Source organism: Sciurus vulgaris, assembly GCF_902686455.1.
Source record: "Sciurus vulgaris genome assembly, chromosome: 3".
NCBI classification, from domain to species: domain Eukaryota; kingdom Metazoa; phylum Chordata; class Mammalia; order Rodentia; family Sciuridae; genus Sciurus; species Sciurus vulgaris.
The window spans coordinates 182,681,511-182,704,273 of record NC_136463.1 but is presented as its reverse complement, the minus strand read 5'-3'; the positions used below and the strand labels follow the sequence as shown (position 1 = coordinate 182,704,273).

General features: G+C 38.2%; 1 protein-coding gene across 6 annotated transcripts in view; it reads right to left on the bottom strand.

Moving 5' to 3' along the window:
• The window catches only part of GIGYF2 (GRB10 interacting GYF protein 2), a 126,908-nt gene that overhangs the window by 2,093 nt on the left and 102,052 nt on the right, over nt 1-22,763 (bottom strand). For all 6 annotated transcript variants that reach the window (XM_079134825.1, XM_079134828.1, XM_079134827.1 and 3 more), the window contains 8 exons: nt 20,955-21,113; nt 15,844-16,080; nt 11,688-11,810; nt 8,444-8,659; nt 8,109-8,314; nt 6,889-7,043; nt 5,218-5,465; nt 3,244-3,391 (listed from right to left, as the gene is read on the bottom strand). In XM_079134825.1, the coding sequence (XP_078990951.1) occupies nt 3,244-3,391; nt 5,218-5,465; nt 6,889-7,043; nt 8,109-8,314; nt 8,444-8,659; nt 11,688-11,810; nt 15,844-16,080; nt 20,955-21,113 (1,492 nt within the window). The remainder of the gene's footprint in view (nt 1-3,243; nt 3,392-5,217; nt 5,466-6,888; nt 7,044-8,108; nt 8,315-8,443; nt 8,660-11,687; nt 11,811-15,843; nt 16,081-20,954; nt 21,114-22,763) is intronic.

Sequence of the window (22,763 nt, the reverse complement as noted above, 5' to 3'; positions counted from 1 at the left end):
CCACAAGTTGCATGTAATTTAAACAAAGTCTATAATCAAAGTTTGATAAAGATGATCATGAACAGGGCTTTTAAATTTGGAGTTATAGCTCTGCCCTACATAAACCCAAAGTGTTTCAGTTGCTGTTTGAAAACCAAAAGCAAACAGGCGATGCCCTCCATTCCAAAAGAAAAACCTGCCCCAGAATCACAAAGTAACAGTTCATTTCACAGACTGTTTGGTCTGTGTTCTGTTTGGCAGGTTCTGCTGGTATTGGGCAGGTTTTTCACACCCTCTTTTCTGTTCTTCAATATTAAAGTTTTCAAACAAACACATTTGAAATGTTCCTATAACAAACAAAAACACATTACATAATAAAACAGCTTAGTTAACTGACTAAAATAAATCATCGTTTGAAAAAATAAGCTTGCCTAACCAAGGAAGCTGTGGTCCAAGCTGCTGACAAGTACTGACACAGAGAGAGGCTAGGGCTCCAAACCCACCTGAGAGTCCCCATCAACTGTGGCCTGTGACCTGCAAGACCTTCTTTCCCTTGAACATAGTGAAAGGTCAGTGTTCACATGACATGTGATAGAAAACAATGAGTTAAATTAACACAAGTAAAAATGTAATTTAAAAAAATAAACTAAAAATTTATTTTAATCACACAAAGATAGGAAGGGACAAGTCTGTAGCAAAAAATAAAAAGCTAATTACTTGATGCTGTGTGTTGATTATGAGGCTAGGATTAGCAGACATGATCTTGTTTAATTGTCAAAAAACAAAACAAAACAAAAAAACGGTAAGGTGTGTGCCCACCTTCCCCATGACAGAGGCAAGGTGACACAAATGAGGACTACCCCACCAGTGGGGTTCTATGGACCACTCCTGATAGGTTCAGCTCAGACTCACTCACATGATTTCTTTAAGGCTTGTGAGGCTGTTCTCATAGGAAAGCCTGATGGGCAGAAAATGCACTGTGTGTGGGTATTAAAATCCAAGTGCAGGCTGCTGAGAATTCTAAGAATCAGAGTATAAGAGAGGACACTGAGGAGTAAAACAAGGTGGGGCTCCCTCTGCTGGCTCCTCCTTCACTGGGTACTTACAGATCAAATTAGAAACACTTTTCCCCATTTTATGCATGAGAAAGTTGAGACTGATGAGTAGTTACTAAGTTTTGTCAAACAGTAAATCTACAAGGAAAATAAAAATTAAAAAGTAATAAATGGAAATGAGAGGCATGGGGCAGAGATAAGCAATTATCAGAGGAATTTTCATAAGGAGGCTTAGTTGAACAGTGAATTTCATGGAATGGTATTCAACTCTTTGTTTGTCTGCTTTCCTTCCCCTTTGAGATTTACAGAGTCCTTAAACTTTACTCTAGGGGACCTATCCATCTCCCACTCACTTATAGGGGGATCTTTAACTCTCTTCTTTTCCCAGGTCTGCAGTGGAGGATAGGAATACAATGGAATACTTAATCCAAACAGTCAGACCTCGTTTGCAGAGGGACCTTTTTATCCCTGACAGCATCTCTCAAGTCCCAAAGCTAAACTACCAGGTCCTCTTAGTTAGAACCCATAGTTAGAAATCTGACCACCTATTTCTGTCCAAACTGAATAAAATATTGTATCCACCTTTACCATTAACTTTAAAGACAGGCCAGACAAACAGAAGAAAACAGAATTTCACCAGATCTCAATGTCCCCAAACCCAGCTTTGAGTCATTATTCACAAAGGTCAGTCCTCAAAGTCAGGAGTCTGTGACTGGCATGATATTTCCCTCAAGGCAGGAATCCTCTGGAGGCAAGTAAGGATCCTCCCTAGGGCAGAGGAGGACCACACCTGCCTCTTTGCCAGATACCAAGTTCTCCCATGCAGGCCTTCCCATCTTACATCACACAGACATTTCCCACTCGGCCCCCAACACTTCACCCTTCTCACTTGGTCCATGCCTGCTCTACTCTCAGAGCTCATCATATTTCAACAACTGGTCACACTAATCATCTTGCTCCCAAAGCCAGAAACCTTTTCGCTCTCCCTGGCCAGCTGATTCTATGCTCTCAGTTTCTGAAGTCCACCTAATCTAATTCTTCCCATCTTCACTGCCAAGACCCTACTCCTAGTCACCATTTATCTTTAACAGTCTATGCGGCAGCCTGTTAAGGCTGGTTGGCCTCCAGACTGGGCAAACATTCCAAACTGACAGCTCTGCCAATAGACTCATTCTGTTACAAACATGGTTTTCTAACAGCCTATTTTACACTGACAAATAGAAAATAATTTTAGTTTCATAGCTGTTTGGTCAATTTACAAAACAGGCAGCGTAGAATGCTTGTTTTTCCTGAAACACCATTCTCATCTTTCCTGCTAGTCTTCCAAAATCCCAATTCAGATGTTATCTTTTCAGGAAATTGCCTCATGAAGACACTAGTCCTTAATGTTAGACAAGAATAGCTGAACATAACACAGAAAAGCAGAAAGCAAACCACAGCACCACCACTCAAAGCTGTACCACTGGCAACATCCTAAATTTCCTGGATCTTGTGTCTGCTCAGTAGGAGAACTGAGATATTACCTCACAATGAAGAGTAATTCTGAGAGTGTTAAGATACTGATAGTAGATACCAACAAATATTTGTTCTTTGAACATCTGATCAGACGTATGACTTGCTTCCAACAAAGTAAACAAAATAAACATAAACTGGAACCAAAGTTTCTAATTATTTTTGCTGTTTTCCATTATTACTATTTTCCAACTAAACTAAAAGGCCCTCCAGGGAAAACCATATACTAAACATGAAACAATGCTTTGAAGTTTAAAGTATCATTAAGTTTTCTTACTCCAACGGCACATGAGTCACAGATTCTTACTGGGCACTAAGATGACCAGCAAAGACTGGCTATTTACTTTGAACTACTTAAAAAAATAAATCTTGCTGGGCAAGGTGGCGCAAGCCTGTAATCTCAGTGGCTCAGGAAACTGAGGCAGGAGGATCACAAGTTCAAGGTCAGCCTCAGCAACTTAGATCCTACCTCTAAATAAAATATTAAAAATAAATAAATTGATAGATAGATAAAACAGCTGGGGATGTTGCTCAGTGGTTAAGCACCCCTGGGTTTAACCGTCAATACCCACCCCCAAATATATATCTTTATAACATATCTTGAATCTTTACAAGAAATACCACAAAGACCCCCATCTGATCACTGTTATTACCTATACTCCTCACCGCCCAGCTAGGGCTCTGGGCCTCTGCTCACCTAATAAACTGGGATCTGCTCGGACCATCTTCTGCTTTTTCTTCTTTTTACCACTTTGCACAGCCTCAAAATTGGATTGTTGGTTGTTGCTTTGATTGGTCTGAAATACTGAATGGAGTGTACTGTGGTTCATCCCCCACACAGAGTCCTGTGAAATGAGACAGCATAGCTGAGAATACACAGTAGATGCAGAAGTGGCTGCCCTAAGAGATGGCCAATATGCCTTCACCTTATCAAGTGTGAGTTTGAAAATAAAAGGTCTATCAAGGTTCTGGCACCACTGAGACTGAGAGCAGGCCACTGAGCCACCAGTTCCTCATTTGCATTCGATATCCCACATAAGCTGATGTCTCCACAAAGCCTTTCCTTGGAACTCCAGGTCTTTTCCCAACTGTGCCAGCAGAGCTGTCACAAGTTCTCTAGCATACATGGCCTATACCATCCTAGGACATGAAATGTACAACAATCATGAACCGGAATGCAGTGTAGCAATGTATACCCTTCACCTACCCAAAGCAGGTCTCCCAAATCAGAGGATAGGCCAAAGACCAAATAGCAGCACATTACCAAAAAAGGTTAAAAGTCTTGAACAACATTCCTATCAGCAATTTCTGGAGGGATCTGGCTCCATATACTTCCCGTAAGCTGGTCAGACTCTGATAATCCACCAGCCCTTTGCACTTGCTGGGCTTCCACCTTCTGGTCTCAGCCCTGGTGGTCACTTTATAGTCCTAGGTCCCTTCTGCACTACCACCTGATGCCTTCTCTTGGGTGACCTTTCCTAGTGTTGGCCCAGGACTAACACCTTTCACTTCTTCATTCACCCACCAGCCTACCTATGCAACTTGGACTCAAAATGTCTTGCCCTTCACTGTATCTTCCGTATTTCCAGATGTGGCCCATAGACAAATACTTATCATCTCTAGTAAAAGAATTAGAGGATTTGAGGATATTAATATTTTTATGCCTATGAGCCTTACCAACTTCTCTTTCATAAAATATACAACTGATCCTCAAAGAGTTCACATTTATGACTTCACTGGTTTTCTAAAATTTATTTGTAACCTTAAAAATCAATACTCAAAAGTATTATGGACATGTGCAGAGCACATTTGAGACCCTCAATGCAAACATTCCCAGCTGAAATAAAACAGGGAAATATCCTTTCCTCATTTCCTACACACAGGCATCTTTTTTAGATTAGTTAGTACTGTATTTTTCACATTTTTGCACTTTTTGTTAATGATTTCATTGTTTAAAATGTCCCAAGTATGATGCCTAAGTGGTAGTTGGTGCTCTGGGGTGTGCTGCACCTTCTGGAGAAAACACGTGCTAGATAAGCTTCACTACAGCTATGACTTACAGAGCTTCTGGCAGAGTTCAATGTTACCAAGTCAACGAACATTAAATAAGAAATCTTTAAAGAGAAACACATATTAAACCAGAGTATGTAATGATTAGATGATGAAAATAATGTGACCAAAGGCTCACAGAAATCTAATGCTGTATATTTTTCAGGAGCAATGATTCAGTATTCACAGAAACTTTATGCAATAAAACTACCAGGAGTGATGACTGTCTATACCTTTTACAACCCCATCAACAACATGTGATGTGTCTGGCATGCCACAGAGTTATCAATTCTGGGCACAGGTCTCATACTGAGCCAGAAAACCCTAATTTTTGGGTCTGTGGCATGTTGAAATTTGCAGGCGAAGATGCATATAGGAATCAAGAAAAAGAATGAGACCGGGATGCCAAGTATAGAATAAATGGCTGTATTTGCTAGCTGGGAAATAAACAAAGGTCTCTAGATATGTAGATTAAAAACATGAAGTCTACATACTTCAAAAAGTTTTGGTTATTGGATGTACAAAAATGGAATCTTTGCCTTAATTTTCATTTCTCTGGTTACTCAACATTCAAAAGCTTTAAGACTTGAAGAGATACTTCATACACTAGATAATGTTATACCTGTGGTGGTGGCTGTTGCTGTTGCTGTTGCTGCTGCTGCTGCTGTTGCTGCTGCTGCTGTTGCTGCTGCTGCTGCTGTTGCTGCTGCTGCTGCTGACGCTGCTGGTTGACTTTTTGTTTGGCACGACGCTCAAGGAACTGCTTGGCAAACTCCTTGGCCTCAGAAGTATCTCCTAAATAGGCCCTGATATAATCATGGACCTCATAAGGAGATTCTACTTCTTTCAGGAAAGAAACAAATGTGGGAACTGCAATATGGGAAGGGAGAAGAAATAAAGAGTAATGATGAAATAATTACATACTACATAGGAAAAAATCAGTTTCAGGTTTTAATACATTGCCACATCTAAAACAGATGTTAATGATAAACTTCAAAGGTGTGCAGCTATTATGTTAAGTATCCTTTAATCTTTACATTTCTTGTTGAAATGAAAAACACGTTATCAAGATGCCAAAAATTATGTGTGCTTAATTTCACTAAGTGATATGGTTGTGACAGTTACTTGTCTAATACTCAAATGATTTGGGGGTTCATTCAATCAATATTAACTAAGTACTAAGGTGTGTGCCAGGCACAACAATAAATACTAAAGATAACCTATATCCTCCTGAAACTTATAATCCACTGAGATACGTTGACAGAAATCAAATGGAAACTTCAAATAGCATGGTACTGGAGAAAAAGCCCAAGTACCAGTGTTAGATGGACATGAGTTTAAAACCTGACGCTGAAATCTGCTGACTGTGTGACCTTGATAAATTACTTAACCATTCTGAGCCTCTGTTTCCTAATTTATAAAATGGGGATAATACCACCTACCGTGTAAAGGTATCTTTAAAGATTACTACAAAAATTAATTTACTGGGATAATGTTTTATCCCTAGATAGTGCCTAGCACATGGTAGGTGCTTAATGGATGGTAGTCATTATTATTTATGACTGTTTTCTATGTAGACTTCCAGACCATCAGATATTACTACAATGCTGCAGAGGAACCCTTCAATTCCTTTACTGCTGTTTTTAATAGATCTTGGCTTCAGATTCGCTATCAGAGTGAACTAGTTCAACTTTTTCTATTCATTATGGGAAACCCTCCTACCTGTACACACTCACCCATCTACTTTCAACAGTAAGGATGAGACAAGGGAATTTATGTCCATCTAAGAGTTCTCTAAACAGCTGACTATGAACCACTTTTTCTTTAAATTGTGCTGAGACCTTTTCACTTCCATACATAGTTGTATCCCACTCAAAATAAGTCTCCTTGCTCTATCACCATCCCTACCCCCTCCCCCAAAGTAGGAAGGGAATGATGTCACATCACCTCACTCCTCTTGCCCAGGTTGACCTTGGTTACCACATGAGGTTAGCTTCTCTTGGATTGATATAGCTGGCAAAGTCCCTCATGAAATGAACTGCAGGGAACTATGGCCTCTGTCTTATACATCAATAAGAGAGCACAGGATGGCATCTACTTTCTGATAATCACCCACAACCTATCTGAGCTTAGTAACAGTAATAGTAATAAATACTATTAAAGAGTCAAGTTTTTTATGACAGGTGCAGACTTGACCTCCTCATATTTCATCTCCTAAATTCTGACCCAATCTGCCAATCTGTGGGTCCTGCTCTGTCATTCCACATGCTGGGATTCCCTCCCCAATTCTTACCATCCAAGTTATTTGCCGTATTAAGGGCATGAAGCATCTGTTCACACCACTGGGTAAATCCATCTTGGGCTTTATTTACTCCCTGAAAGAGCTTCAGCAACTTTTCTTCTTCTTCTACTTTCTTATTCTGCCGGTTAGACACACCTACAGATTTACTAAAGCAAAACAACAGGGCGATATTATATTCCCAGGAACTGTTACTATATGATTATACTACAACATCATAAATAATGTCTTGGCAATATGGGATGGCTGTCTAGCAATCCAATTCTTGGCTTCAAAAAACTATTTGGATGGGATACCCTCTTAAAATCTAGCCTCAGCTGTTAATATATGCTAGTTTGTGAATATAAATGATGAAATTCTTTCTATGTGTCCTTAGGTAAGTTATTTGATTTTACTAAGCCTCAGTTTCCTCATCTGTAAAATGGTGCTAGAGCACAGTGCCTGGCAAAGATGCTCAGTAAACTTAACATATTTATTGTCCTTTTAATAACACAGTAGGACCTCATCAAAAAGAATCTGACAACACTACCATTTATTAAGTATTTACTATGTGCCAGGCACTTTACTAACTACTTTGCATGTATTTATTATATCTTGTTATATTTGAAGTTGTTATTATTATCTTCATTTTACCGATGAGGAAACTAAGGCCCAAAGGTCACACAGCTAAGAGGTGGTAGGTACTGGGATTTGAGTTCAGGTATTTAACACTAAACAACACTGTCTACTGAGGAAAGAAAGATGAAGAGGAAAAGTAACTCATTTGCCATAAAAATAAACAGGTTTAAGGTCACTGCAGAGGTATGTAATACTCATTAAGTCTCAATAACTTAAAGATACAAATTTAGAAAAAAATGCTAAAATGTCAAAAATGCTAATACTTGCAGAAATGTTCAGAAATGAAAAAAAATTATACTATTCCTAATACTTATTAAGTAGTTACCACTGAGAAGCAATGGATTAAGTGCTTAGCAGAAAGAGCCTCAAGTAATACAAATGTGTTTCTATGAGTAGGAAAGCAATCACCATAATTATGGCTCATTATGATTACAACTCATATTATGAATATATACTATGATATAGTTTAAGAATTGTAATTCATGTGCTTAGAAATGAAAACTCTAAGTACCTTCCCTGTCCCTCAAACACCCCATTTCTACTGCCTTCACCTCCCAACCAACCAAGGCGCATAAATGTCATCATTTTGAGCCTACCTGAGACTGGCGTTGTTTTTATTTTTATTTGTTGAATTCCTAGGTCCCACCTCTTTCACTGCATCATCCCAGAATCCCATGTTAGAGTTTTTAGTGTCAGCATTACTCCAGATACTACTGACTAGGTCAGATGCCCACTGGTTAGGAGGACCAGTATTTATAGAGCCCCAAACAGAATTCCCAATGCTGGTGTGCAGGTTGGAATGCTGTTAAAAGAGAGAGAAAAAGGATTATGATTAACAATATTTAAAAAATAAAACAAGATAGTCCATGAGAGTCAGAAAAGATAAACTATCACCAGTCCCTACAAGAACAGCTTAGGAAAATGAACCCACTGTGTTATTCCGGGCTCTATTTGGTTGCTGGTGCTGCTGTTGCTGCTGCTGCTGCTGCTGCTTCTGCATCTGCCTGGCCTCCTCCTGCTGGATCTCCAGAAGAGACTTCGTGGTGCCTGCAGGTTTGCTGACATTCCCCCAACCTGAGAGTTTCTGCTGCTGCTGCTGTTGCTGCTGCTGGAGGGCTTTCATCAATTCCCTTTGCTGGCGCCTTTGCTATTGCATAAGAACAGAAGCTGCCTCAGGATTCCTGTTTTCAGCTAAGTTATAAACACCCAGCATATTAAACAAAATGGTAATATACAGTGGCTAAAGAATATCAACTTGAAGGGGTTAATTCTTTTGCTGCAAATAAAGGCATAAACTGGTACAGGTAATAAGAGGAGAAGAAAAAGACTGAATGCAAAATTACTTCTTAAAAATTAAGTAGACATTTTGATTAAGCATTGAAATGAAATACATGTTTTTACTTGCCAAAGCCCCCCAAAAATGACAGTATATTTGCATTTATATGTATATAAATATATATCAATATATCTGTATATTTAATAGCATAAGCCAATAAGTATAGAGAGAACGAACACATTTTAAAAGCTAGAAAGTAGACAGGTTAGTAATAACTGGTGGAACAGACCCAATAAATCAAAACCTAAGTAAAAGAAGCTCAGAAATGAGCAGATTCATACAGTAAGTTCAGGAACAGGCGGTGCTCAGTATCTCAACCAGAGGAAGACTGGCTGAAGTCCATAAACATAAGAAGGACCCCAGACTGCCTCTCTCAGCTCTCTCTAACCCCAGCAGAAAACTAAACCCTTTCAGTTTTCTGTTTGGAAAAGCCAAACCAGACTGCTAGATAATTCTATGCAGAAGCTGACCCACTTACAGGTACCAATAGGTGGAGGCATTCCCACTTCTCCAGCAGAACAGCCCAGAGAGAAACCACTACAGGGAAGACTACCAAGGTGTTAAACACATCAGAAACTTCAATCAGCTTTTTAGTGTCTAATTTGTAAATATGAATAAAAACCCCAGGATTATTAAACATTTACACATGTTTCTAAGACAAAAGCCAAAACCAAAACAAACATACAAAAATAAATAGAAACAAAGAAGTGAAAATAGGAGCTGGCTTTTAAAAAACTATCAAGTCATATGCTCCTAAGGCAAAAGCCAAAGACCAAAACAAATGTAAAAAATACATTGAAAGCAAACAAAACAAAGGAAAATAGAAACTGGCTTTTAAAAAGCTATCAGTATGGGCTGGGGTTGTGGCTCAATGGTAGAGCTCTTACCTAGCATGTGTGAGGCGCTGGATCCAACTGTCAGCACCACATATAAATAAATGTATAAATAAAGATCTATAAACATATAAAAAATTTTTAAAAAATGCTACCAAGTAACATCCTTAGAGAGGTAAGATGGTACATTCCATAAAACAAAAAAGCTCATAAAAAGAAATACTTAAAGAGAAAAATTGGTACTAAAGAGAAATTTAAACTACATAGCAAATATTAAAAGTTCAACAGAAGGAAAGACAAAATTGAGAAAAAAAAAAAACCCATCAAACAGTTACAAAGAGACAGAACACAGGAGAAACTCAAAATCAGTCTCAGGGTGGGGGATAGCAGGGGTGAATGGACAGTTGTATAGCACTGAGAATGTCCACACTGGAACAGGTGAGGGGATCCCAGAGAGAAAGCCTCCAGGGGAAAATAATGAAAAAACCTTATCCTGAGATTTCTCCATGTGATAAATATGTACTGAGTAGCATTTTACACCCTTTGTAGGGTGTAGGAAGAATTAAAGGTTCAAAGAAAATTAATGAAATGAAAATACACTAATTATTAATTTCAGGGAGGCAAAAAAAATGAATGGGGGAGGGAAGGAAAGAGTTGGGGAAGACTCAGTGGGGGAAGAGAGTGTCCATGATTCTTATTCATTATAACTATTATTAATTTTTCACTTATAGACACAAAAGTTACTTGAACAATTTCTAGCCTTTTAGAGAAAGATGATTCCAGAAGAATAATTCAATCCTCTTTTCTTTTTAAATGAAGGTGGAAGATAATTTTCAAGGAATAGAATTATTTTAACTCACTGGATAATATCAAGCATACTAATGATAAACACACATAGACAACTTCTACCTCTCTCCGTGACCACCTATTTCAGTGAATCAAAAACAGTAACTTGGGGTTGGGGTTGTGGCTCAGTGGTAGAGCGCTTGCCTAACATGTATGACACAGTTCGATTCTCAGCACCACATATAAATAAATGAATAAAATTTAAAGAAAATTTAAAAACAACAAAAAAGAAACACTATTTAAAAACAAACAAACAAAAAACGCTAACTTGTACTCTCCAGCAAGTTGACTGTTCTATCTTAAACTAAACCCACATAAAACACATTCTTCAGTACTTTGTTACTTCATGTTGCCCTTCCAAAACACACTACCTCACAGCAAATGATCCATCATACCATCCCCAATGTCACCCGTGACTCCCTCACTCTCCCATCCTCTTTCCTGAGTTATTTTTCTCTCTGGCACTTCTGACCCTCCAGTAGGTTTCATGTTTTCCTTAATTTCTATCTATCGTCAACTAGAGGGTATATTCATGAAAGCAGACAATTTTGTCTCTTTTGCACTCAGCAACATCCTAGACCGTGAGACAGGAGATACCCAAGAAGTATGTGTTGAGTGAATCACTAAATGAGGTACCTGATGGCAGGTCTCCTGAATTACTCATGTTGCCCCCTCTATCAAGAACTGTTACTCTCAACTTTTTCTAATCTTTGGTATCCCTCATATTCTAATGAACTTCAGGATACAGAATTAAAAGCAGAAATACATTATTTTCATCATAAGCTTTTCTATGCTAGTTAGAGAACTCAACCTTTAGAGAAAATGTATTTTCCATTTTAAACATCAAATTTACAAAAGGATACTTACACAAAGCTCACCCATGATTCTGAACAACCCATGTACTTTTATTTGGGGGCTATTCTTAGATACAGAAAAATACTTACAAAAACTGTACATCTATGTTACCTGATCCTAGTGTTTTTAGATCCTTAGTATTTGCCAAGCTGACATTATAGGCTGAAGTGTTAATAATGAACATACAATTCAGACACAGAGCAATTCTGACAGTTATCCCTGTATTCAGAAACTACTAACTCATAATGCACTCTAGATCCTTTGGGATACCATTTAGCCAGACTACTCTTACGTGAAAAATTTACCTCTTCTCGAAGTTGCCGTTCTCGTTCCTCTTCAAGTTTTTGAATTTCAGCCAATGACAGTGTGGCCTGGGACTGACAAGCTGTTGTATTAGACTGCTGGCCCCATGTTGAAGAAGAGGGGAGCTAACAAAAATAGGAAGGCAGGAGAGTTTGTGAGGAAATGTGGACAGGAAACTAAGGCAGCAATGCATTATGTACAGTTGGAACATTCAGATTTCCCTCAACTCCATTCACAACATTAATTTCAAAATTCTTTATCCATTCCTTTCCTGCACTATTCTCTCAGTTGGTTTGCTTCTTTTGCTTCCATTTTGTCATTGCCCCAAACTAAGTTTCTTTTAAAACAACTGAAAACACACATATATACACTTATAGTTGTTCTGCCATTTGGGTGGCAAAGTTTTTACACTTGGCATTGACATATACAACAATATAGAATCACAAGGAGAAAAGAGTAACCAAAGAATGACTAAATTGGCTTAAGAATTTTTAATCTAAGAAGGCAACAAAGAACATGGTGTACTACCACCCACGGAACAGGTTAGGGACAAGATTTCTGAAGTGGGACCTGAGGAGGCAGAAAATGAGAGATGCAGGCAGAGTTCTCACTCTATTTCTTTTGTGGGGGTTGGGGGGAGGGTGGTCACAGGGATTGATCAGGGGCACTCGATCACTGAGCCACATCCCCAGTCCTATTTTGTATTTTATTTACAATATGTACAATATTTGAGTTGCTTAGTGCCTTGCCATTGCTGAGGCTGGCTTTGAATTCATGATCTTCCTGCCTCAGCCTCCTAAGCCACTGGGATTAGAGGTGTGCACCACGGTGACCAGTTAGTAGTTCTTGCTCTTTTAGGAATGAAAGTCACTGCTAACCAGGCTGCAGCACTAGTCAGGAACACTTAGCTATTTTTGATCAATAATTCTACTTTTCTCTATTCTTTAAAGTTACTGACTAGAATGTAATTTAAGCATGTGGGTCCTGAAACCCCAAGTTCTCAAAGCTTGGTTATTCTAAGACAATTCCTTGTTCCTCTTGGCCAGAAAATGATACCCCTTAATTTGGAGCATCTTATGGCTCTTAAACAAAACAACAAATAATTCTAATTAGACTTTAAAGGTATCATCAGTTTAAATCATCTTCCATATTGCCAAAGAACAAATGAATGCCTTCAACATTGCTAAACATAATCAACTCTTAATATTTTTTTGCCCAAATATTAAGCAGCAGGGCATTCTCTCAATATGCACCTGTGTAGGGTAAGGGAGGGGGAAGCTACAGAGGGAAGCTATCAGAGAGAAGGCAGGTGGGAACAATGTAGGCGAAATGGAGCAGAAACTTTTCCCCCCAGGAAATAACACATTTGGAAGGCACTACCAACATCATGAAGGTGACAGATTTCAACCCTGGCACTACCACCTAAGGGACCCTATAAAAACAGAGATGCCCTAGCTCTACCATGCCCAAATATCAAGAAGAAGATCCAAAATGAAACCCAATAATATATCTATCTTCGAGATCTGATGCAGTCAATCTCCTTGTAACCACAGATGTAGTGTAAGATCCAGTGTATATACATTCTCTCTCCACTAACCCCCATCTATTTGCACACATACACAAGCGCACACTACATAAATACATACAAAACATATACTCTGTATTTCACAGATCTGCTCTCCAGGGTAAAGCAGAACAAAAACTTTGTGCACTGCTGGTGGGAATGTAAAAAGGTTTGGAAGAGTCTGGCAGTTCCCTCAAGTGTTAAACACAGAGTAATCATCTGATTCAACAATTCCATTCTTAGGTTTTATACCCAAGAGAAATGAAAGCAAACATTCACACAAAAGCTTATACATGAATAACCAAAACCAAAAGGTGAAAAGAGTTCAACTGTCCAAATAAATGAACAGATGCACAAAATGTGGCATACTCATATGAGAAAATATTTATGCAGCCATAAAAATGAAGGTTTCTACATGCCACAACATGGGTGAACCTTTGAAATACTATATGAGATGGAAGAAGCCACACAAAATAGAGAATAGGCAAATCTCTGGTGGCAGAAAGTAAATTAGAGGTAACTTAGGGTTGCAGAGGTCAGGGGTAGAATACAAGATCAAAAGACATAATAAGGTTTCTGTTGGCGGAAGAGGAGTGGTGAAAACATTCTGAACTCAATTATGTAACAGTTGCACATATATGTGGATAAATTAAAAACCACCCAGTCATACACTCTAACTTGAATTGGAATGTGAATTATCTCAATAAAGCTGTTTGAGTTCATCTTCTTTTAGAATGTTTACCTGCAATATATTTCTAATCTTCATTAGAGGGTAAGAGGCAAAAACCAGACACACAAGATCTAGAAATTACCCATCATTTTGTACCCGACACCCAAATTCTGATCAGTCACCGTGTCCTGTGATGCAGACTCTTAGAAGATCTGTCATCCTGTTCATGGCTTCAGGAGCCAAAGATATCTGCTACCAACCCTCAGGGAAACCCAAGACAAGGGACTCAGCCTCTCAGCTTTTTCCTCTTTGGTAAATAGAGGTATCAATATCTACTTTGTAAGAAAACTTTGTAAAGATTAAATGATGTAACATATGGAAAGTTGTCACTACTGTGCCTGATGCAAAACAAGCACGCGATAATTAGTGACCCCTCCCCTTTCCAAATTTGCATCCACCACTAGGCCTGAATCAAATCTTTCCTCCCTTATCAACTACTAGTCTGCTAGTTTTATTTCCTCCATGTCTTATCTTCCACTAAGCTTTCCTACAAGTCTGATGGTATTGTTTCCAGTGTTCTCCACACCTTTAAATACTAAATCTTTAACAGGGTGTGAACAGTCCACAGCACAAGGAAACCTGTCCATACTCAACTCACACTTCATATATACTCCAGCAATAACAATCAGATTTTTAAATTTCCCCAAATGTTCCATAGTGTTTCTAAACTCCATGCCTCTGCTCACACTGACTCCTCTCTCACAACCTATCCCTGATACTGAATGTTTAACTTAGAAAATTTTTCCTTCCCTGAAGGCTGTTGGGAAGAAACCATTTTCAGGAAACCTTCACATGTATCCCAGATGGGCAGTGCTTCTCACAAATGTCGGACTCCTCTGGAGAGTTTGTAAAAACACCAGCTCACTGGGCTAAACCCCTACAGGCTTGCACTCAGTAAATCTTAGGTATAATGGCCAAAGAGACTACAAGTCCAGTGAGTTAGCAGGTGACCACACTCAGATAACTACTGCCTTAATGCCACCTCTCACACTATGCTCATCACAAAATATTCTAAATTCCTCTTTATACTTTTATCCTGTGAGCTTTTTGAAAACAGGGAGACTAAACTTTATTGCCAACTGCAGACCTAGCATGAAGTTATGCAGCACCTTCTAAAAATCTGCTCCTCCTTTCTCAGTTTCCATTTTCATTAACAGTTCCACTACTTTCCCAGCTGCTGAAGGCCTTACTGTCTGGTAGCCACCCGGCTTTTGTCTTTGTCCTTCAGAATCAGAGGGACAGACCTGCTGTTTGCTTGCCTCAGGCCAAGTCTTCTACCTCCGGTCCCTATTATTCAGAGTCTTACCATCACCATTACACCCTCTTTACTGGGCTCCCAGGCTTTACTTTCTCCTTAATTCAAATGATGCTGTGAGCTCTCCTAAAATAACCCTTTGTTCACGACTTCTTAATATGACTTTCAATAAACACCCATGGCCAACTGTGTTCAAGCCCTGTTCCCATTTACATAACCAGATGCTGGCATTCTGCCGACTCTTTAGAGTCCATGAGCACTCTGAGGGGCTGGCTTTCCCCCTTTAATCTTTGTCTCAGTTTTGCTAACTAGTAATGGAATGGGCACTTCAATAATCATGGAACCCCAAGAAATTTATGGATCAAACAGATTTGCCCACTGCATTGCTGCTTACATTCCAGCCCCTTCTGTTCATTCCTCTCTTATTTACTTTCTTATCAAACACTCAAAGTAAATACACTGTGTTCTATTTTGTTGAGGAAGAAAACATTCAGTAGTAAAATTCAATAGTAAAGAAAATGCAGTTTTACTGCTACTGATGCTGCCAGCACCTACAGTAACTAAAACTGGTTAGCAAGTGGCTCCTCTCATTGCTGTCTTGGGCTCTACCTTCATCTGCGCCAGCTGCTGCTGCTGCTGCTGCTGCTGCAGCCTGCGCAGGGCCTCTTGTTGCTGTTGCCTCTGGCGCATAAGCTCCTTCTGCCGCTGCAGCTCCAGCTCTTTTCTCTTCCGCTCTTCCTCCTCATGCCGGAGTCTGGCTGCCTCCTCTTCCATTCGCAGTCGGTTCTCCTCTAATCGACGCTGGGCTTCTTCTTCTTCCCGGGCCCACTTGGCAGCCTCCTCTTCCTTTCCAGAAGGAAAAATTAAAGAAAAGGGGGAAAAAAAGGTATTAATTGTATGGGAAAAATCTGAATCACTTTTGAAAGCTTCTATCAAATGGCTTATAAAAATGACAGAAGAAACCCTGTTTAGGATAAAATAAGACAGAAATGTTTTGTTTTGCTTTGCAGTACTGGGGATTGAACCTAGGGGTATCTACCACTGAGCGACATCCCCAGCCCTTCTTACTTTTTATTTTGAGACAGGGTCTCACCAAGTTGCCCAGGCTAGCCTTGAATGTACAATCCTCCTGCCTCAGCCTCTGGAATTACAGGCATATGCCACCATCCTTGGCTCAGAAATGAGTTTTCTTTTAAAACAATTTACAGTATCCACAAAGGCCTGACATGCTCCAGGAAGCAACTTTAATGAATTATACAACTGTCACTTTGAAGGTATATTGATGAAAAGCCCTGACCTCAAAGTGGCTTGCCACTAGCTGCAGAAGTCTCCTGAAAAGAATGCTCCATTTGAGGTTCAGTGAGCTTTCCAAGGTGTTCTGTGAAAGGAAGTACCAAGATCTGGCAAGGATATTGGTTACCTTAAAACTTCAGCCAATTCTGGAACAAGAGCAATTTTTTTTTTCTTTTTGTAGTTGTAGACAGACAGCATGCCTTTATCTTATTTATTTTTTTTTAAGCAGTGCTGAGGATCAAACCCACTGTCTCACATGTGCTAGGCAAGTGCTTTGCCACTGAGCTATAGCCCCAGCCCTAGAGCAATTTCTTGAGACCACTTAATTCTACCATTGGTTCTCATTCTTTATGGCCCATAGACACAAAGTTCTTTCAAAACATCTCTCCTTGACCCATCCTTCACCTTCAACTTTTCTCTCACCTAGGCTCATTTTCCTTGATGTCGTCCCTCAAAATTAGTCCACCATTCCCTCCCAAACTGTTGTTTCACTATTTAAAAAAAAAAGAAAAGAAAAGAAAAAGGGACTCCTTGCCTTTGCAGTCTGTTTACTGTACCTACAATGTTCTGTCTCACCCATGTAACACATTCTACAAGACTTAGGTCAGATGTCAGTCACTCTAAGGGGACTCTGGGAGGTGGATTTCACCTATGCTTTTTCATTATGCCTGAATACCCTTTATCTGTCTCTTCTATTTGCTTCTAGTACACCTGGGGCAGTTTCTGTTTCTACATAGCCAGCAACTATTTCTTTCGATCTTCCTTGCTAAGTCTCCTGCTGCATCAGGGATTAAAAAGGTCAGATTTTGCTTTGAAACTTCCAATATAACTAGGATCAGGGTTGCAGATTTGATTTAGACCAAAGAATCATCTACTAGGAGATTTCTAAGGAAGACGTTCTCTCCAGACAAAAGGAAAAAGGAACTAGACAAGGATCACTCCCTTTTGTACACAGCTTATACCAGAGTAAGATACTCAAAATTTCTAAACATGAGATGAAAAGTAAGTTAAGACACAGCTACACCTGTAACCCCAGAAACTCAGGAGGCCAAAGTGAAAGGATTACAAGTTCAAGGCCAGCAGGAGCAACTAAGAGACTCCCATCTCAAAATAAAAATAGCTGGGGATACACTCCATGGTAGAGCACTCATGAGTTTGATCCCCAGTAATACCGCCCCCCCACCCATGACTAGACCAACTATCTCACATGTAATTATAAAAACTGAACAGATTTCAAAGACTCAAAACCAAAACAGCTGAAGGAAGAAAACAATAATGATTATAGTACGAATCAATGCAAAGACAAAAGAGAAAGTTAACAGAGCCAAAACTGGTTCTTTCTAAAGACTGATAAAACTTGATAAATGGGCAAGATTAAGAGTCAAAATGAGGTTATCAAAGGTTATTACTCTGTGCAGTGGCTCACACCTGTAATCCTAGCTACTCAGCAGGCTAAAACAGGAGGATCACAAATCCAAGGCCAGCCTGGGCAACTCAGGAAGACCCTACTCAAAAATAAAAAGGGCTGGAGACACAGATCAGTGATAGACTGCCCCTGGGTTCAATCACAAATTCCCCTACCCCGAAAAGTGGCAACTTTGTCAGAAAACACAGACGACAAATACTGATGACACAAGATAAAATAAGAACCCCGATTCATCTTAGAGCTTAAAAAAAAAAAAAAGAATTCACTTAATTAAAATCCTTTCCACAAAGAAAATTCTAAGACCAGATTGAATGCTATCAAATAGTCAATGAAGAACTAATGCCAATCTTACATAAGACTTTAGAAAATAGTAAAAAGTATTATTTTTCAACTTAAGAGAATAACATAATCTAACACCAAAATGTGACAAACACATTTTAAGAAAATTATAGCCCCTCATAAATACAGATACAAACATCCTTAACAAAATAGTAACAAATTAGGTTAACATATCAAACAGGAAACACAAAGTTGGTTTACCACTCAGTCAATATACCAGAACATGAACAAATGAAAAAACAACTATCATCAATAAATGAAGATAAAGCAATTTACTAATTCACTATCTATTCATGAAAAAATTTTTCAGCAACTAGGAATAGACATAAAATTCCACAGTCATATAACTTGTATCTATAAAACACTTTTAAAATTTTTGCCTAAGGGATTGCTGGGAATTTGACCCAGGGCTTTATATATGCTAAGTGTATGCTTTACCACTGAGCTGTAATTCACAAACCCCAAAACTTCCAATATACTTAATGATGAAACACTGAATATCTTCTCACTAAAATTAGAAACAAGACCATCCAATGTCCACTTTACTTCTACCCAAGACTGAAAAAGGAAGAATTAAAACTGTTTCTACTGGATCAGACAATAGTTCAATTGAAAATTCTAAGGTATCACCTAAAACACTATAAGCAATGAATGAGTTTTAATAAGTCTCAGGATACAAATATCAATACAGGCAAAACAAGTGCAACCTATAAAGGAGCAACAAATAACTGGAAAACAACTTTTTAAATTCCATTAACAACAGCATAAAAATTATTTAATAATTTAACAAAAGTTGTTAAAGTTCAATAAATTTAACAAAAGTTGTTCATAACCTCTAGAATATTACTGAGAGAGGAAAACATCAATAAAAAGATATACCATATTCATTGACTGAAAGATTCAATACATCTTAAAAAGCCAACTCTCTCTAATTTGCAATGATTCAATATAATCCTATTTACAATCACAGCAGGCTTTTATTTGTACAGAAAATAAGATGATTTTAAATTTTAATGAAAGGCAAAAGATAGTTGAACAATTCTGAATAAAAGAACAAAGCCAGAAGTCATGTTGGATTACTTCGAGACTTACAAGAAAGCTATAGTAATCAAATCAATGAAGCTGGGCATGCTGGCCTTATCCCCGCAGCCTGGGAGTCTGAGAAAGCAGGAATCACAAGTTTGAGGTGAGCTTGAATAACTTAGGATCTAAGCAACTTAGGGAGACCCTATCTCAAAATTAAAAAAAAAAAGGGGGGGGGGCGGCTAGGGATGTGGCTCAGTGATTAAGCATACCTGGGATCAATGCCCAATAAAAAAAAAAAAAAATCAGTACATTACTTATTGAAGAATAGATAAGTTGATCTGTGGAACACAGGAGTCCAGAAAAAGAATCATTCATACACCCAATTTTGACAAAGGCACCAAATAATTTTGATGGAGAAAGGAAATGCTTTATAGAAAATAATGCTGGTACAACCCATTCCTCATACCATACACAAAAAACAATACAGACTTACTTGTAAAACTAAATATAGTTTTCAGAAGAAAAAAAAAAAGCAGGGTACATTCTCAAGTGAAGACTTTTTTTTTTTTTTTGAGAAAGACAAGAAAAACAAAACTAAACAAACCCAACCAAAGTAGGCTAGGGAGGTAGTTCAGTGGTAGAGTATGTGCAAAGGCCCTGGGTTCAATTCTCAGCACTATCCATCAAAAAGGAGCAGGGGTGGGGTGGTGGTGGTAGTGGAGTGATCTGTTTATCAAAGATGTCACTAAGAAAATAGAGAAGCCCGGTCTGGGAAAATATGTTAAAAACATTTCTCTAAAAAAGAATATGTCTTCAGATATAAATAATCTATACCTAAAAATAACACCTAAAACTATAAAATTTAAGGAAAAATACAGATAAATTGGACATTATCAAAATTTTAAACTTACGTGTTTCAAAGCATGCCACCAAGAAAATGAGAGAATAACACAAAAATAAATCCATGAATTCAGAGCTGGTTGGTTTTTGATAAAGATGCTGAGAACATACAACTGAGGAAAGGACTGTTTCTACAATAAATGGTTCTGAGAAAACTAGATATTCACATGCCAACTGAAATCAGATCATCTTACACCATGTACAGTAACTACTGAAGCTGGGTGGTTTATGGGAATTTGATGTACTATTCTGTTTATTTTATATAAACTTGAAAGTTGTTTAAAAAAAAAAAAAAAAAAAAAAAAACTTTACATTTTTCATCATTATAGGTGAGCAAAACCCAGATAGACTGATTTTGTTTTTACCCCAGAAAACAGATTTTCATTTAGTGATAAAAGGAATTTAGACAGAAGTAACAAGAGCCAGTTAGGGTTCTGGGCATGATGTTGCACACCTGTAATCCCAACTACTTGGAAGGTAGAGGCAGTAGAGAGAATTACAAGTCCAAGTCTGGCCTCAATAACTTAGTGAGACTATTTCACAAATAAAATCAAAAGGGCAAACTGTAGATCAAAGGTAGAGCACCTCTGGGTTTGATCCCCAGTACTGATAACAAAAACAAAGAGCCAAGGTTTATTTTAGTAATTTTCAACAACCTGAAAAGGCTTTAGGTAGGCTATGTTAATATCCTGATTCCTAGCTTCAAAGAAGCAATTAGAAGGAAACATTTGGCCACCTGCTTGCGTAACAATTCTTCCTGCTTCCGCCTTTCTTCCTCTTCTCTTCTTCTTTCCTCCAGTCGTCTAAGAGCTTCTTCTTGCTGTTGTCTTTCTTCCTCTTCTCGCTGTCGCCTTAATGCAATTTCTTGTTCCCTCTGGCGTCGCAGAGCCTCTTCCTGAAGGAAAAAAAGGGTAGGGGAGCAAGGTTAAACTTGATTTACCTATCGGTATCATATGGATATGTTGTAATTTGGAAAGTAAAAGATGACATGCTAAGTCTCTGTGAATAGTAAATATAGTAAGTATATAATAAGGATCTAAAATAAGAAGTATTATGTAAGTTGGAGAAGTGGGCATGTAAGAATAAATAAAGTTGTATTTAAAATATTACTAGTTAAACTGCCAATACATGTATTGTAATACATGTCTATTCTGGCTTTTCTATTAGCTACATCATTTACTGATTAACCCTAGGGACTACATTAGAACTCAGGCTTTGCTTTCTCCATTGGTACCATCGACCCCTATTCTTTAATCAGCTGGAAACTTAAGGCACAGAGGTCAAATCAACATAGCCACCAAAAAATTCCTGGTGAGGTAAGAATAAGTTCTTCCAGTTAGAAGTACTAAGAAAGTCATGTGTGCCAGAACATGTTCTGGAAAACAAAAATCCCACCAATATCGCAAGTATAACACAGAAAGGCATCCTGCTGTCAATGTCATTTAGGGAACATTGTGCACTAAAAAATTAAATGGATCTCTTCACTGTGGTACATCTCAGAGCTTTTTAATACTGCTACACAGTATAACTCAGAAATTAAGTAGTTCTCATCTTTGTATGGATCCTTTTGTTCTCCACAGAGCACTTCTTAGGGCCTTGAAAGTGGGATACATGCAACAAAGGCAGTGACTTTGGGGTCACTGCAGAGTGGTTTCTTCCCATTGGAGTCTATATACCTATAAAAGCCCCAAAAGAAAAATGGACCAAGCACATGAACAGAAATACAGTGGAAAAAAAAAAAAAAAAAAAAAACACGGAAAATGTTAAGCCTCACTAGTTATCAATACTTCAGGAAAGACTTAGCTACAAGGATTTTCAAACACTCTTATATGAGTTAAGAGGTAGGAACAAGACTCATATCCAACAATGGGGAATTGGCTAAATTATTATAATTCAGAAGATAAAAAAATTTCATATAGCCAGCAAATATGACAACGTGGTTTTGTAGAGGTATATTGACACAGACTCATTAATGTCAAAAGGTAAATTATAAAACACTAAGTAAAAATGATATATACTTTAAAAAGTATATAGCTGGCCCTTTTTATCTGTGGGTTTTATCAAACCATAGAATGAAAACATTTGGAAAACAAAAAAATGTAGCTACGCTAAGTCTATACAAACTTTTTCCCTGATCATTATTCCCTTAAAATATAGTATAACTACTCACATTATATTTACATTACCTTAGGTATTGTCAGTCATCTAGAGATGACTAAAACTACACAGGAAGATGTGCTTAGGGACCTGAGCATTTGGGATCTCAGGATCTGTAGGGGTCCTGGAACCCATCTTCTGCAGATACCAAGGGAGAGCTATATATAGTTAAATGTAAGGAGTTTTGATTTTTATTTCCCCCTATTTGGAAACATGACAGAGTAGAAAAGATTCATTAAGGGAAAGAACAGAGGGCAGAGGTCTAAGTCAAAGAGAAGAACAATTTCATAAAGTATATTTCAGTGAGTAATCATGTGAAAAGATGCTCAATATCACCAATCATTAGGGAAATATAAATCAAAACCACAATGAGATATGGCTTCCTACC